Raw genomic sequence first — 11,776 nt, 5'->3', positions numbered from 1 at the left:
ACAAAATGGAGCCTGTGGAAGTATGACTGTGTGTGTGTGTGAAACCTCTCAGGGTTTTTGTGCATGCGTGTCAACATCAGGAAGTGTCAGTGTGGTTTTTAAGGCTGTGTCTGTAAGTGTATGTCTCATGTTGTGAGTGTGTGTGTGTAAGCAAACCGGAGAAAGATGTCTGGAACACGGTCCCTCTGCTGCCATGTCAACACGGCCACCCGAGCCTCTGCCATCTTCTACTTGGTAATGTTTACCTGCCTACTTACACATTCATATAGGGGACAAAGCATTTTACAGCACTGGGATAAAGAGGCATTTAGTTTAGCTTAAAATGTCTATGTAAATGTGTGTTTGTGTGTGTAGATTTGTGATGTGTGTCAGTAAATGTCATTACAGTCAAAATTAGGTATGTAGTAGTTGTTTTTAATGGTGTGTGAACAGTGAATCTGCGCTTGAGTACATCTCAGTTCTTCCTGTTTCTGTGCTGTTTGATCAACAGCAGTGACAGTGTTGGTTCATTTCATTCTGTGTAGCATGAAAGGGGAAGTTGATGTTTGGGCTCATACACAGAATTCGCTCTACGGAGATGTAGCAGGGAGACATTTTGAATGAGTAACACACCCATGTAAAGTCATTAGCAGCACTGTTTGACTCGGTCTGCTTAGTTTCCAGGAATGGAAGCTGATTACTCTGTATTAATTTTTACTCCTAAGAAAATGATTCAACACCAGAAAAAAGAGGGAGTTTCCAGGAAATTATCTATTTGAAGAATCTCTCTTATCAGAATTTTTTGGACAAGGATTTCTATGTACAATAATCTGATTTAGTATTACATTACATTTCTTGATATTGGCAAAATATTAGCATTTTACTGTGTAAATCTGATTTATAATGTAAGTTAGTGACTCCCACATTGTGCTCAGTCTGTGGTGCAACATCCACTGTGTACTGGAAGAAGCTCTGAACAAGAACATGTTTGGGTCAGCAGTCTCGCAGGAAACCTCAATCAGCTCAATCTCACGTAAAATGCCTTCACAAAACACTGCCCAAGGGAGCTCTCTCCATCACTATCTGTGTGTTGTCTGCATGTGTTCTGCAGTTTACACTTATACAGGCTTTTCTGAATGAATCGCTGTTCTTGGGGCACTGGTTCTGTTAGTATTGGCTTACGGAGAGAAATGAAAACATACCTGCTGCCAGAGTATACACATCCAAAGACACAGACCATACTCATGAACTTATTTCCTCAGACTCGAATTCATTCTTGCTCTGTGTGTGTGTTTGTAGGTGTTTAATCTGCTGGTGGCTGTGGATTTGATCACTGGAATAATCCGAGAGAAAGATCCCATCACTGTCTCCTATACTGAAATGAAACGTACCCATGGCAATTGCGTCTGTGAGTCTTTCACTAGAAATGTTATCTAATGGTTCTTTGTTATCAAAATACTAGAAAATGAATAACATTATCAGTTATTATAAGCTCTGCCTAAACAGTTCTGCACAGTAGAATCTGTTTGTCTCTACTTTTATAAGTCAGGAGCTGGTTACTTGAATCAGGCAAAAAGAAATGACCTTTAAAATGTGCAGGCTAGTGTAACTCCCATTCTGACACATGAGTAGATGGTCCCATGAACTATTTTTCTCTTTATGAGCCTGTTACTGGACAAAATTGGTTCTGCAGTTTTAATAACCCTAAAAATGGATGAATCTTTCTATGAATGAGTTTTAGTTTACCATTGGCACATCATTTCATGTTTGAAACATACATTACAGTTTGCTTAATATCAAGTTCACAGCATTAATGTCATTATGCCCTTGTTCTCTGTGTGTGTGTGTTTTATTTTTTTTATTTTATTCGTGTGTAGTTGAGATGAGCACCAACTTCATTACATTGTTTCTGATGTCATTCTCCAGTGTGCTGGTTATGCTGTCTCACCGTAAGGTAAACGTGTGCGTGTCTGGCTGTACATGAAAACTAAATGGTTATTTTAAATTTGGTTAAAAACAGTCTTGTCATTCCATCTTATCTGAACATATTAAGTCATTATGTTTACCACTAACTCGATCTTAGCTGTTCAAGTTAGTGAAAACATTCAAACCTGTTTACAAGATAAATGTGAAGAACAAGCTACACATAACTAAGGTTATGTAACAGTGATAAGATTTCAATTAAAATTCTCTGAATGTGTGTGTTTATGAATTATTTCCTAATTGAGTGTGTATGTGTGCACACACACCGGAAGGAATGTGTTGTAATCTCTGTTCACTGCTCATGAGTTTGGTAGTACACAACATAGTTTACCCAGAATTGTGAGTCTCCAGAAAATTTCTATTTCTATATTCTCTTAATACTCTTTATAAAACAGACACACACACACACACACACACCTTGCAACATTTAAGAGCCTTGAAAACATGAACATTAAGAACAGAAACTTAGTTTTCATATGAAGATTATTATTGTGTGTGTACAAGAATCTGTCTGTAACCTCTATTTCTCTGTGTCAAAGGGGTCGATGTGTGTGATGCCCTTTGCGATGTTCATGTTTATTGATGTGGCTCTGAGTCTGCTCTCCCTGTTTGATGCTCGGTTTGGACTTCCTGGCACTCCCACATATGGAGACGCTCTACGGCTGGCTGTGAGAAACTCACACTCACCCAATCTAATATTTAATCAAATCAGACCGTTTATTGTCCTGTGTATAAGTACCATATACAAAGTACAATTAAATTCTTGCTTTAATGCAATTAATTCTCCACAGACTATAAACAAGACCAAAATACAATAGACAATACTACTAAATACAAAATAACCAAATAACAATTACCAGACAATAAAGTCACAGTGCCAGTAATGAACTTTGAAAGAGTCCAATATCGTTATTGATGATGCACATCAATGTGTTTAACAATTTTATAACAATTGGATAAAAACTATCCCTAAAGTTATTCATGCGAGTTAGAACAGTCTTGAGCCATTTACTAGAGGGCAGAAAAGAATATACACTCTAAATAACTTTTCTCTTTGTTTAGTCATTCTCCATTTCCCATTTCACTGAGAATTAATGGTATATAAATAGGGCTTAATTATGTTTATAGCTTAGACACCGTGACTAAATTTAACGTTCCTACAGTACAGAGTCATTATGTTTGTGTGCCTGTTTGCAGTGCTCAGTCCTGATAAACGTGTTAACATGTTATCCTAATAAATGCACAAAACCGATGACACTACTACAAATAATGTCTTTGCTTTCTTTTCCATTGCTAACACCAAGGCATGACATGACATTAGTTCTATGCCTTTTCCCTATGCCTTTGCAGTCAAACCTAAAAGGCGGGGCCAGGTTGGATGGAGAGGAGCTGAACCGTGCCACCTTGATATTTGGAGTCCTCTTCGTGATGTACATACTGCTGAAGGTTTGCTTTTTATGCTGTGCGCGTGGTTTTTGACCATGTATCTATTTGAGTATCTGTAGCTATTTCAAAATAGGTTTGACACGCACCACAGATAGTCCACCACTTCCTGTCATTTGCTCGCATTGGCATTCACACATTCACATCTTCATGTTCGAAGTTGCTGTGCTACTTACCTTAAAATGCATGGCCAGAAAATGCATCTTCTCTTCTGTCGGTAGCTGACTGACTGACACAGTAAAGGTCTTTTTCAGCTTTACAGCTGTGTGAAAACAGAAGAGCAATGTTGGAGAGACGGGAAAGCTGGAGGGAGGTGGAGCTAGAACTTATAGTTAGTCAAAAAGAGCTCTCTGTCTTTAGTTGAAATTGAATCCTTACTGTATGTGTATTTGTAGGGAATTTAATTTGAGAAATGAGAACTGAAATGAGTTTATTTTAGAATTTTTATCGTTTGCATGTGTGGTCAGTCTGTTTACCCACCTCTCTGTGTATACAATTCAGGACTTGGATACAGTCAGTGTTGAGGATTAATAAAGCTTGCTGTTGTTTTTTTGTGATCTGTAGGTGTATATGCTCCAGGTGTCCATTCGCTGTTACTATGCACTAAAGGGAGAGCGTGTCCCAGCGGCTGAGAACTCTGTGATGGTGAGTGATTTTTAGTTGCAGGATTTACTTTGTAATCACATTCTCTGCAACACAAACCTACTTTTGCACCTGTTTTTTGCATTAACATACGCAGTTAACATTCCTGTGTCCAGGTAGTCAGCTGACATTGCATATGTTCACTTATGCAATAAGAGGATCAATCACCGTTTACGTTCTCTGGTACTTTTGTACACATGTACCAAATTTGCATTGTTTTTAATTCACAGGTGAAACTGCCCTCCTATGATGAGGCTCTGAAGATGAAACATGAGGCCATGTTCCCTAATTCTCAGAAGTCATAAGGCATAAAACAAGCACGCAGACTTGTCTCATGCACTCGTATAGCAGCAACGTACACAGTGGCACATGTCTATATACAAATAAAGAGACGCAACTTTCTAGTGTTCATACTCCTAGCTACAAAGCTTAATATGCACATGCCTGCTTTCACTGGTTTTATGTTATATGCTTTAAACCAGTGTTATTCCCATTTATTCTGCCATTCTCACCAGTGACTATATTTTGAGGATCTGATATTGAATCTTCCTTTTATTTAGCTGGTTTTTCCTAAACTTGTGGTGATTTCCACCAACACAAAATCCTGACTGTGGACCTCAGAGATGCCAAGATAAAAGACCATAGAGAATGTGATGTATGTATTAATTAGAGGTTAAAACAAATAAGGCAAAATTATGTACACAGAATAGAATGATATTATTTCAAATTATATAAGTTTATTCTAAATTAGCTATTTTTTGTTTGTTTTTGGAAATGTTTTATGGAAATAAACAGATTTCATGTAGAGATGATGCCAGAGAAAGTATAATTATGCAAAATAAACTCATAACCAGTTTCAAATCTTATATTGTCTGGACTTTTTACTATAGGTTAGATTGATAGTTTTTCCAGCATGCAGGTGTGGGTACAAGAAGTTAGAAATATTTAACCCCACACAAACATATTTACATGGACAAATGGAGAGATTACGGGAAGTTGTAGTTTAATAGTTTACTTCTCTGGGCATTTTTAGATGTTGGTTTTTAGCATATTGGCAGATAAAAGACAAATAAGTGTGAAAAATTATTCTTTTCGGGGAAGGTTTGGGGGGTGTGTACGACTTATTATTGGCAGTGGGCAGAGTCTGACCCAAGCTGTGTGTGTGTGTGTGTGTGTGTGTGTGTGTGTGTGCGTTCGTTCATTCACTCTCAGTATACATTTGAGCTTGTTTTCAGGATCTTGGCCATTGCTGAATTTGGATTTGTTGTACACTGACCAACTTTGTATCGTACATAGCTCACACACACACATTATTGATCAACTAAAACATATTAATCTGTCTATACAGCTTATGTTCATTAAGTAAAAATACAATTTCTTTCTCTCGCGCACACACACACACACACACACACACACATCCCTTCACAGTGAATCCAAAAGAAGATCCTAGAAGTTCTTTGGGCTTTACATGTGTACACACCCATATACCTACATACTTGCACATATGGATTTACAAAGCTCTGTACGATACATAGATTTTACACACGCTCACTTACAAGCTCAAACAGGGCCAGCTGTGTTCGTATGCCACTCATGCTTCCCGCACACATCCTGTGGATAAATTGATGTATGTGTGTGATATTACCTTGAGAGGAAAACTGGCCAGAAAAGAGAGATTCATTGGAATGTTTATTTGAATCTGACCCAAAGTCAAAGATCCTCCCAGAACCCCAAACTAACCTGGTCCACCTTATACACACGTACACATTGCATAGATCAAGGTATGTTTGTCTTTCCTTTCCAAACTGTAATTTCTGTTGCAGGTATTCCCCCCTCCTCCCCAACGAACTCTTATAGCCACACCTTGGATAAGAGGGGAAGTCTCTTAGACCTACCATAAGTGCATCTGTACTGTGTGTGCACTGATAACCTGAGAGTCTCTCACTCGCTTTAAATCAGTGTGCAGCTGGTTGCCGATACTGTCATTAGATCTCTTGCTACATACAGTATGCCGTTGCTAGGGTTTGTGATGCTACTGTGCATCTTGGGAGCTCAAGCTACAGTGGACCATCCATATGCTGCTGCCATGGGTGAGAAAACCAACTAATATTTATATGCATGTATGTATGTATGTATGTATGTATGTATGTATGTATGTATGTATAGAATCAGGCGATGAACACCTTTACTTTGAACCCTACAATTTTACACCTCAATAATGGGTTCCATTTAGAACTTTTTTTTTTTTCTAAAAGAGAAACCAACTTTTATAGAGTTCTACAAAGAACTTTTAATGGGTCCCCCAGAGGAAAAAACTTTAGGGAGGTAGATGGAACCTTTTTATTTTCCAAAAGTGTATGTCTGATTTAAACACCTTAATCAATACAATATAATACTTAGTAAACAAAAATATCTGAGTCAGCACTGAAGCTTAATTGAGTGAAACTGATTAGCACTTACTGGTGTACATTGCAGTTTTTGTTAGCACTTACTGTTGTACATTTTAATTTTTGTATGTAAATTTATATTTATTTATTTGGTTTCCAAATTCAATGTGATTTAAAATTGAATTAAGCAGTTCAAGGGCCTGACATTTGCTCAGACAAACAGAGAATTTACTGGAAGTTATAGATAGTAAGTGTGTTCCTCTGTACAGGCTTATAAAAAGGGTTCTTCAGCTCCCTGAAAGGCTTCTAAAGAGGTTAATGGTTTTAGATTAAACTTTTTTTCCTTCAAAAAGTGTAGTTTTTGTAGGATTTTGTGCATAGTGGCAGATAAGACAAATATCTTAAACATGATTCATGACTGTGCGTGTGTGTCCAGGGCCATAGTGCAATATATGTATTGAGCAATATTATCTATGTATGTTTTGGATGACGTTTGTTGTATATCCAATCTACCCATATACTTGGACACACTACTCACAGACCCACTGTGTATCATTAGTAACACACACATCTAAAAAGAGCAATTACAAACACCACCATCATCATCATTGTTCCCTGTTGGGGATCTCATTGGTTCCCCTCACTACACCTCTCTTTACAATCATGTCATCTGTTCAGTCTTACATATTGAATACAAGTTATTGTATTCTAGAGTTTATCTACACACTATAGAGAATATTACTGATAGCAAGCATGATGTACAGATATGTACATGCAAGTGTGAAGATAAGTACTAGAGCTGGAGAGATTATACAGGTGGTACAGTAGCTGATTGCTGTGTAGTGAAGAAACAGTTGGGGAAAAAAAATCTGCAAAAATCTACAGAAATATATTCACATCAATTCTACAGTTGTGTACAAAGAAGTCCTTTACACTGGGTGTGTATGTGTGCCTACGCGCAAATACCTGTGGTTGCATGTATAATCAATGGGAGTTATTATGAGGCTTGCCAGCACTGTAAGTTTATTGAGCTGACTTTACACTCCTACCTTCAGTCTCATCCCCCTGTTACCCCTCCCACACACACGTACCCCAGCAAAGGGCTCAATGCGATCATGTTACCCAGAACTATTAGAGCCATTTTTAAAAAAATACACACAGAGTATTAGATCCATGTTTATTTTGTTGAATGTTTTAGCTTGACCAACGGCATATATCTTGATAAGCAACCCTCTGACATTTACATGCCATTGGATTCTGGTGATGCATATACCTGGTTAGCACATTCTGGTTAGAGTTTCACTCTTACCATGGTCACTGGAACACCAGCTCTATGTAGATTAATACAACTGTACTATTTTAAACTGCAATTTCTCCAAGAATTATCCCAATTCTTCTGGCATCTTTCCTTCTCCTTTGTAGCTCCAGGAGCATGTAAGACCAAGCCTATTGACCTGGTGTTCATCATCGACAGCTCTCGGAGTGTACGGCCCGCTGAGTTCGAGCAGGTCAAGGTGTTCCTCAATAAGATAATAGAGGGTCTGGATGTGGGGCCTGATGCCACACGCGTGAGTGTTGTGAACTATGCCAGCAAGATGAAGAATGAGGTGTCATTGAAGTCCTACAAGGCAAAGCCTGCACTTATGAAGGCTGTATCAAAGATTGAGCCACTTTCCTCTGGCACCATGACTGGCTTGGCCATCCAGTTTGCCATGAATGTGGCTTTCAGCGAGGCAGAGGGTGCACGCATCAAACCCTCTGATATCAGGAAGGTCAGGAAAAAGTTACGCTCTATGCACCTTAGATAGACTAAAAACGCCAATCTTTACAATTCTTTGGTATCTGCAGATTCATTTTTATTATCATTATTACCAACTCATCTTTCATGTGAACACAGGTAGCAATCATTGTGACAGATGGGCGGCCACAGGACAACGTGAGTGCCATTGCAGCAAAGGCACGGGACGCAGGCATTGAGATATATGCCATCGGTGTGGGCCGAGTGGACATGAACACGCTGAAGCAGATGGCCAGTGAGCCCCTGGATGAGCACACTGATTACGTGGAGAGCTATGGCTTCATTGAGAAGCTCACCCAGAAGTTCCAGGAAGCCTTTTGTGGTGAGTATATGAGTAAAGAGAAAGGTAGCGGGTAAGGGAGGGATGGAAGGATGGACTCCTCAAGAAGGATCATCGTCATCATTCATCTTCATCAGGGTCAAAAGTACATTTTTAACCCTTCATAGTCTGTAAAAGGCATGGGGTTTCTGGGAGCATGCTGTCTTTTAGTGCTCGTTTCTATCCCACCTGCTGAGTTGGGACGAGCGAAGCACATGCGATCAACGTTATGAATGTAACTCTTGTAGTGCTGTGGTTCTCAACATCTGACAGAACTAACCGGAAATACTCAGTTACAAAGACAATTGAGCAAAAGTTGAGAACCAGTGCTACAGAAAACTTCTATCAGAGCAACAGTCACCTGAAAGTACATTATAACCTGCCTAAAAGGTGCCTCAGGTGCCTAGTTCCCCTCAGGTGCATGGTCCTCTGATATGTTCCAGTCTGTTTTAAGGATTTGTTGTTTTCTGAATAGAGGACAGCAACTCATTAAATATGATCCAAAGACTTACTCTTCCATTTCTCACTTAACATAGTATTATTCTCTCCTTTCTAACTCACCCCACCTACCGTCCTGTGTGTATGTGCGTGACACCCATGGCGGCACAGTGTCCGACTTGTGCGCAACAGGTGATCATGACTGTGAGCACATTTGCATCAGCGTGCCTGGATCATTCAAGTGTGCCTGCCGAGAGGGCTACACACTCAAGGAAGATGGTCGTTCCTGCACTGGTGAGTATGTGTCTGTACTGGCTAAATGTCTTTATTATACCTGCAAACAAACCAGAAGGCACTAGAAGTCCTCCCAAGTCCATAACTGCCTGAAGCATAAAACCACAAACTGCTCCATATTCTTGCTGTTTCAGGCTGCAATGATGCTGCCACAGATTTGGTCTTCCTGATCGACGGATCAAAAAGTGTGAGGCCAGAGAACTTTGAGCTGGTGAAGAAGTGGATCATGACGATCGTGGACAAGCTGGATGTGTCAGACAAAAATACCCATGTGGGTGTAGTGCAGTACTCTAGTGCTGTCAAACAGGAGTTTCCTCTTGCACTGTACAACTCCAAGAAAGGCATCAAAGAGGCTGTGAAGAAGATTCACTACATGGAGGGTGGAACCATGACTGGACAGGCTATCAATTACATGGTGGACAAAAGCTTCAGCACTGCCCATGGTGCCAGGCCCGGGGCAGCCAAGGTGGGCATCGTCCTCACTGATGGCAGGTCACAAGACTACATTGGAGATGCTGCAAGAAAGGCCAAGGAGAGCGGTAACAATAAAGGACACTCAAACTAGCTTAGTGTAACCCTAGAGCTCAAGGAGCATTTACGTATCTGTTTGCGTTTGTATTTTAGGATTAAAGATGTATGCTATAGGAGTCGGAAGCGCAGTTGAGGACGAGTTGAAATTAATCGCCTCTGATCCTGAAAATTATTTCTATACTGCTGACTTCAAAGCCATAAAAGAGATTGGCACAAAGCTGCAAATCAACACTTGTATAGGTAAAACCACTACAATAGAAAATAGCATTACAATACACTTAACATATACTTGCTAATTTAACTGTTCTTGCACTTGCAGTTAAGGATCCCTGTGAATGTCAGTCTCTTATGAATTTCCAGAAAAAAGTGGAAGAGGCACTCCAGGCATTAACAAAGAAATATATCCTTTACTCTATATTTGTATCTAACAGTTAAATGGTCTAAGTGGGTAAGTATGTGTGTAGAAAAAAACATCTATTTAAGTATGTGAAAATTAGATATTACTTTTTGGAAATTACATAAATATCTAGTGGTTCCTAAATGATTTTTAATGTGTTTTTGGTGATTTGCAATTATCAATTAAAGGAATGTGGTGTTCCCAATAGTTAACTAATTTTATTCTGATGGTAACCAGGGCTACAAAAGAATCCACTACTGGGTTCTGGTGATGATAGTAGTATTAATAGTAATAAAAAAAAGAGTAATATTCAGGAATCTGATGGAAACCATTAAGCCATTAAACCATTAAAATCTATGGATTCCAACATGTAATAATTATTACATGTTGGAATCCATAGATTTTACTACTGGATTGTAATTTCTTTTGTGTAGTTTTTTTTTTTTAAAGCAAGACTATACTGTACAGTTTAAGAATGCACTATAGACATCATTGGTTTTATGGTTTTCCTTGACAACTTAATTACTGGAGGGAGTAACAAAGAGGCTCACTGCTCTGGAAAACAAAATCGTGTGAGATAAGCAGTCTACATGTCATAACCTCTCACCATTTCCACTCACTACTGCTGAATCGCCTCCTGTGACGTCTGACTCCTCTTCCTGTCATTTGCTTCAGTTTTCTCAGTACATTCATTTTAAATCACTAAATTTCCCAGGGCTGAAGCACTGATCATCATGGTGTTTTGATTTATACGTGATTTCACTATTAAAGAGAAGAGATGCGTACATGTTAAATACAGAACAATTAATCCCTGATGGAAGCAATGTATTATCTTAAAAAAACAAAAAAAACCCTTAATATAGAGCATGAGTGTGATTGTACCATCAGCTCATCCATATAATGAAATACTTAAACTATACAATTTAAAGTCCTCTACCATCTCAAAGCAATTTCACTCTTTTACCACAAGCTCTATTTTTGTAACTCTATCCGTCACTCGTTCTTCTGTCTGTCAGTGAAATTTCTTCTTTCACTTCAACTTGTGCCCAAACAAAAAGATATACTGGATTTTATATGGGATATATAATATTAATTTAATATAAAATGTGACTTCAAATACATGTGTGGATGCTTGTTTCCTTTCTGGGGGAAAAAAAACAGCTATGATATGATAGATATGCTATTATGAAAGTATGTGTATACACACAGACACATACGCACGCACACGCAGATGGACAACTATACCCCCCCCCCCCCCCCCCCATTTATATATAAACACACACACAAGCATTTCAATATCAACCTGCTTGTTATAATTCAATAAAAATCAGTTGTGTCTGTGTAATTTTGTCTGTATCAATCTTTCTGTGTGTGTGTGTGTGTGTGTGTGTGTGTGTGTGTGTGTGTCTGTGTGTGTGTATCTTTGATGGTGTGAAAGAAAACAAAGTAGAAGTGGAACTGTTTTCCTGCCCCGCAGTGCTATGTTTACGTAGTGTGGTGTGATAGTCAGTCAGTAGAGCTATATTGAATTTCAGGCATTGGTATTTTGAGGCCCCACACTACAC

At 38.9% G+C, this 11,776-nt stretch overlaps 2 protein-coding genes across 3 annotated transcripts; both read left to right on the top strand.

The window, feature by feature from the left end:
* Nucleotides 1–76: 76 nt before the first annotated feature.
* LOC108256952 (lysosomal-associated transmembrane protein 4A) lies at nucleotides 77–4,913 on the top strand. Its single transcript, XM_017454264.3, has 7 exons — nucleotides 77–234; nucleotides 1,279–1,387; nucleotides 1,857–1,933; nucleotides 2,502–2,630; nucleotides 3,313–3,408; nucleotides 3,970–4,050; nucleotides 4,278–4,913. The coding sequence occupies exons 1-7, from the start codon at nucleotides 166–168 to the stop codon at nucleotides 4,350–4,352; spliced, it is 636 nt and encodes a 211-aa protein (XP_017309753.1). The 5' UTR covers nucleotides 77–165; the 3' UTR covers nucleotides 4,353–4,913.
* Nucleotides 4,914–5,033: 120 nt separating this feature from the next.
* On the top strand, nucleotides 5,034–11,332 carry matn1 (matrilin 1). Of its 2 annotated transcripts, XM_017454261.3 has the most exons (8): nucleotides 5,034–6,137; nucleotides 7,857–8,206; nucleotides 8,332–8,554; nucleotides 9,161–9,283; nucleotides 9,418–9,822; nucleotides 9,908–10,054; nucleotides 10,134–10,214; nucleotides 10,738–11,332. In XM_017454261.3, exons 1-8 carry the CDS (start codon nucleotides 6,056–6,058, stop codon nucleotides 10,785–10,787), a joined length of 1,461 nt encoding a protein of 486 aa, XP_017309750.1. In that variant the 5' UTR covers nucleotides 5,034–6,055; the 3' UTR covers nucleotides 10,788–11,332. The 2 variants fall into 2 exon arrangements, with proteins under 2 accessions (XP_017309750.1, XP_017309751.1); XM_017454262.3 differs by lacking the exon at nucleotides 9,161–9,283.
* The last annotated feature ends 444 nt before the right edge of the window (nucleotides 11,333–11,776 follow it).

This window comes from Ictalurus punctatus, chromosome 24, assembly GCF_001660625.3.
Source record: "Ictalurus punctatus breed USDA103 chromosome 24, Coco_2.0, whole genome shotgun sequence".
NCBI classification, from domain to species: Eukaryota; Metazoa; Chordata; class Actinopteri; order Siluriformes; family Ictaluridae; genus Ictalurus; species Ictalurus punctatus.
The sequence above is the reverse complement of the archived record's forward strand: the minus strand, read 5'-3'. Positions and strand labels throughout refer to the sequence as shown.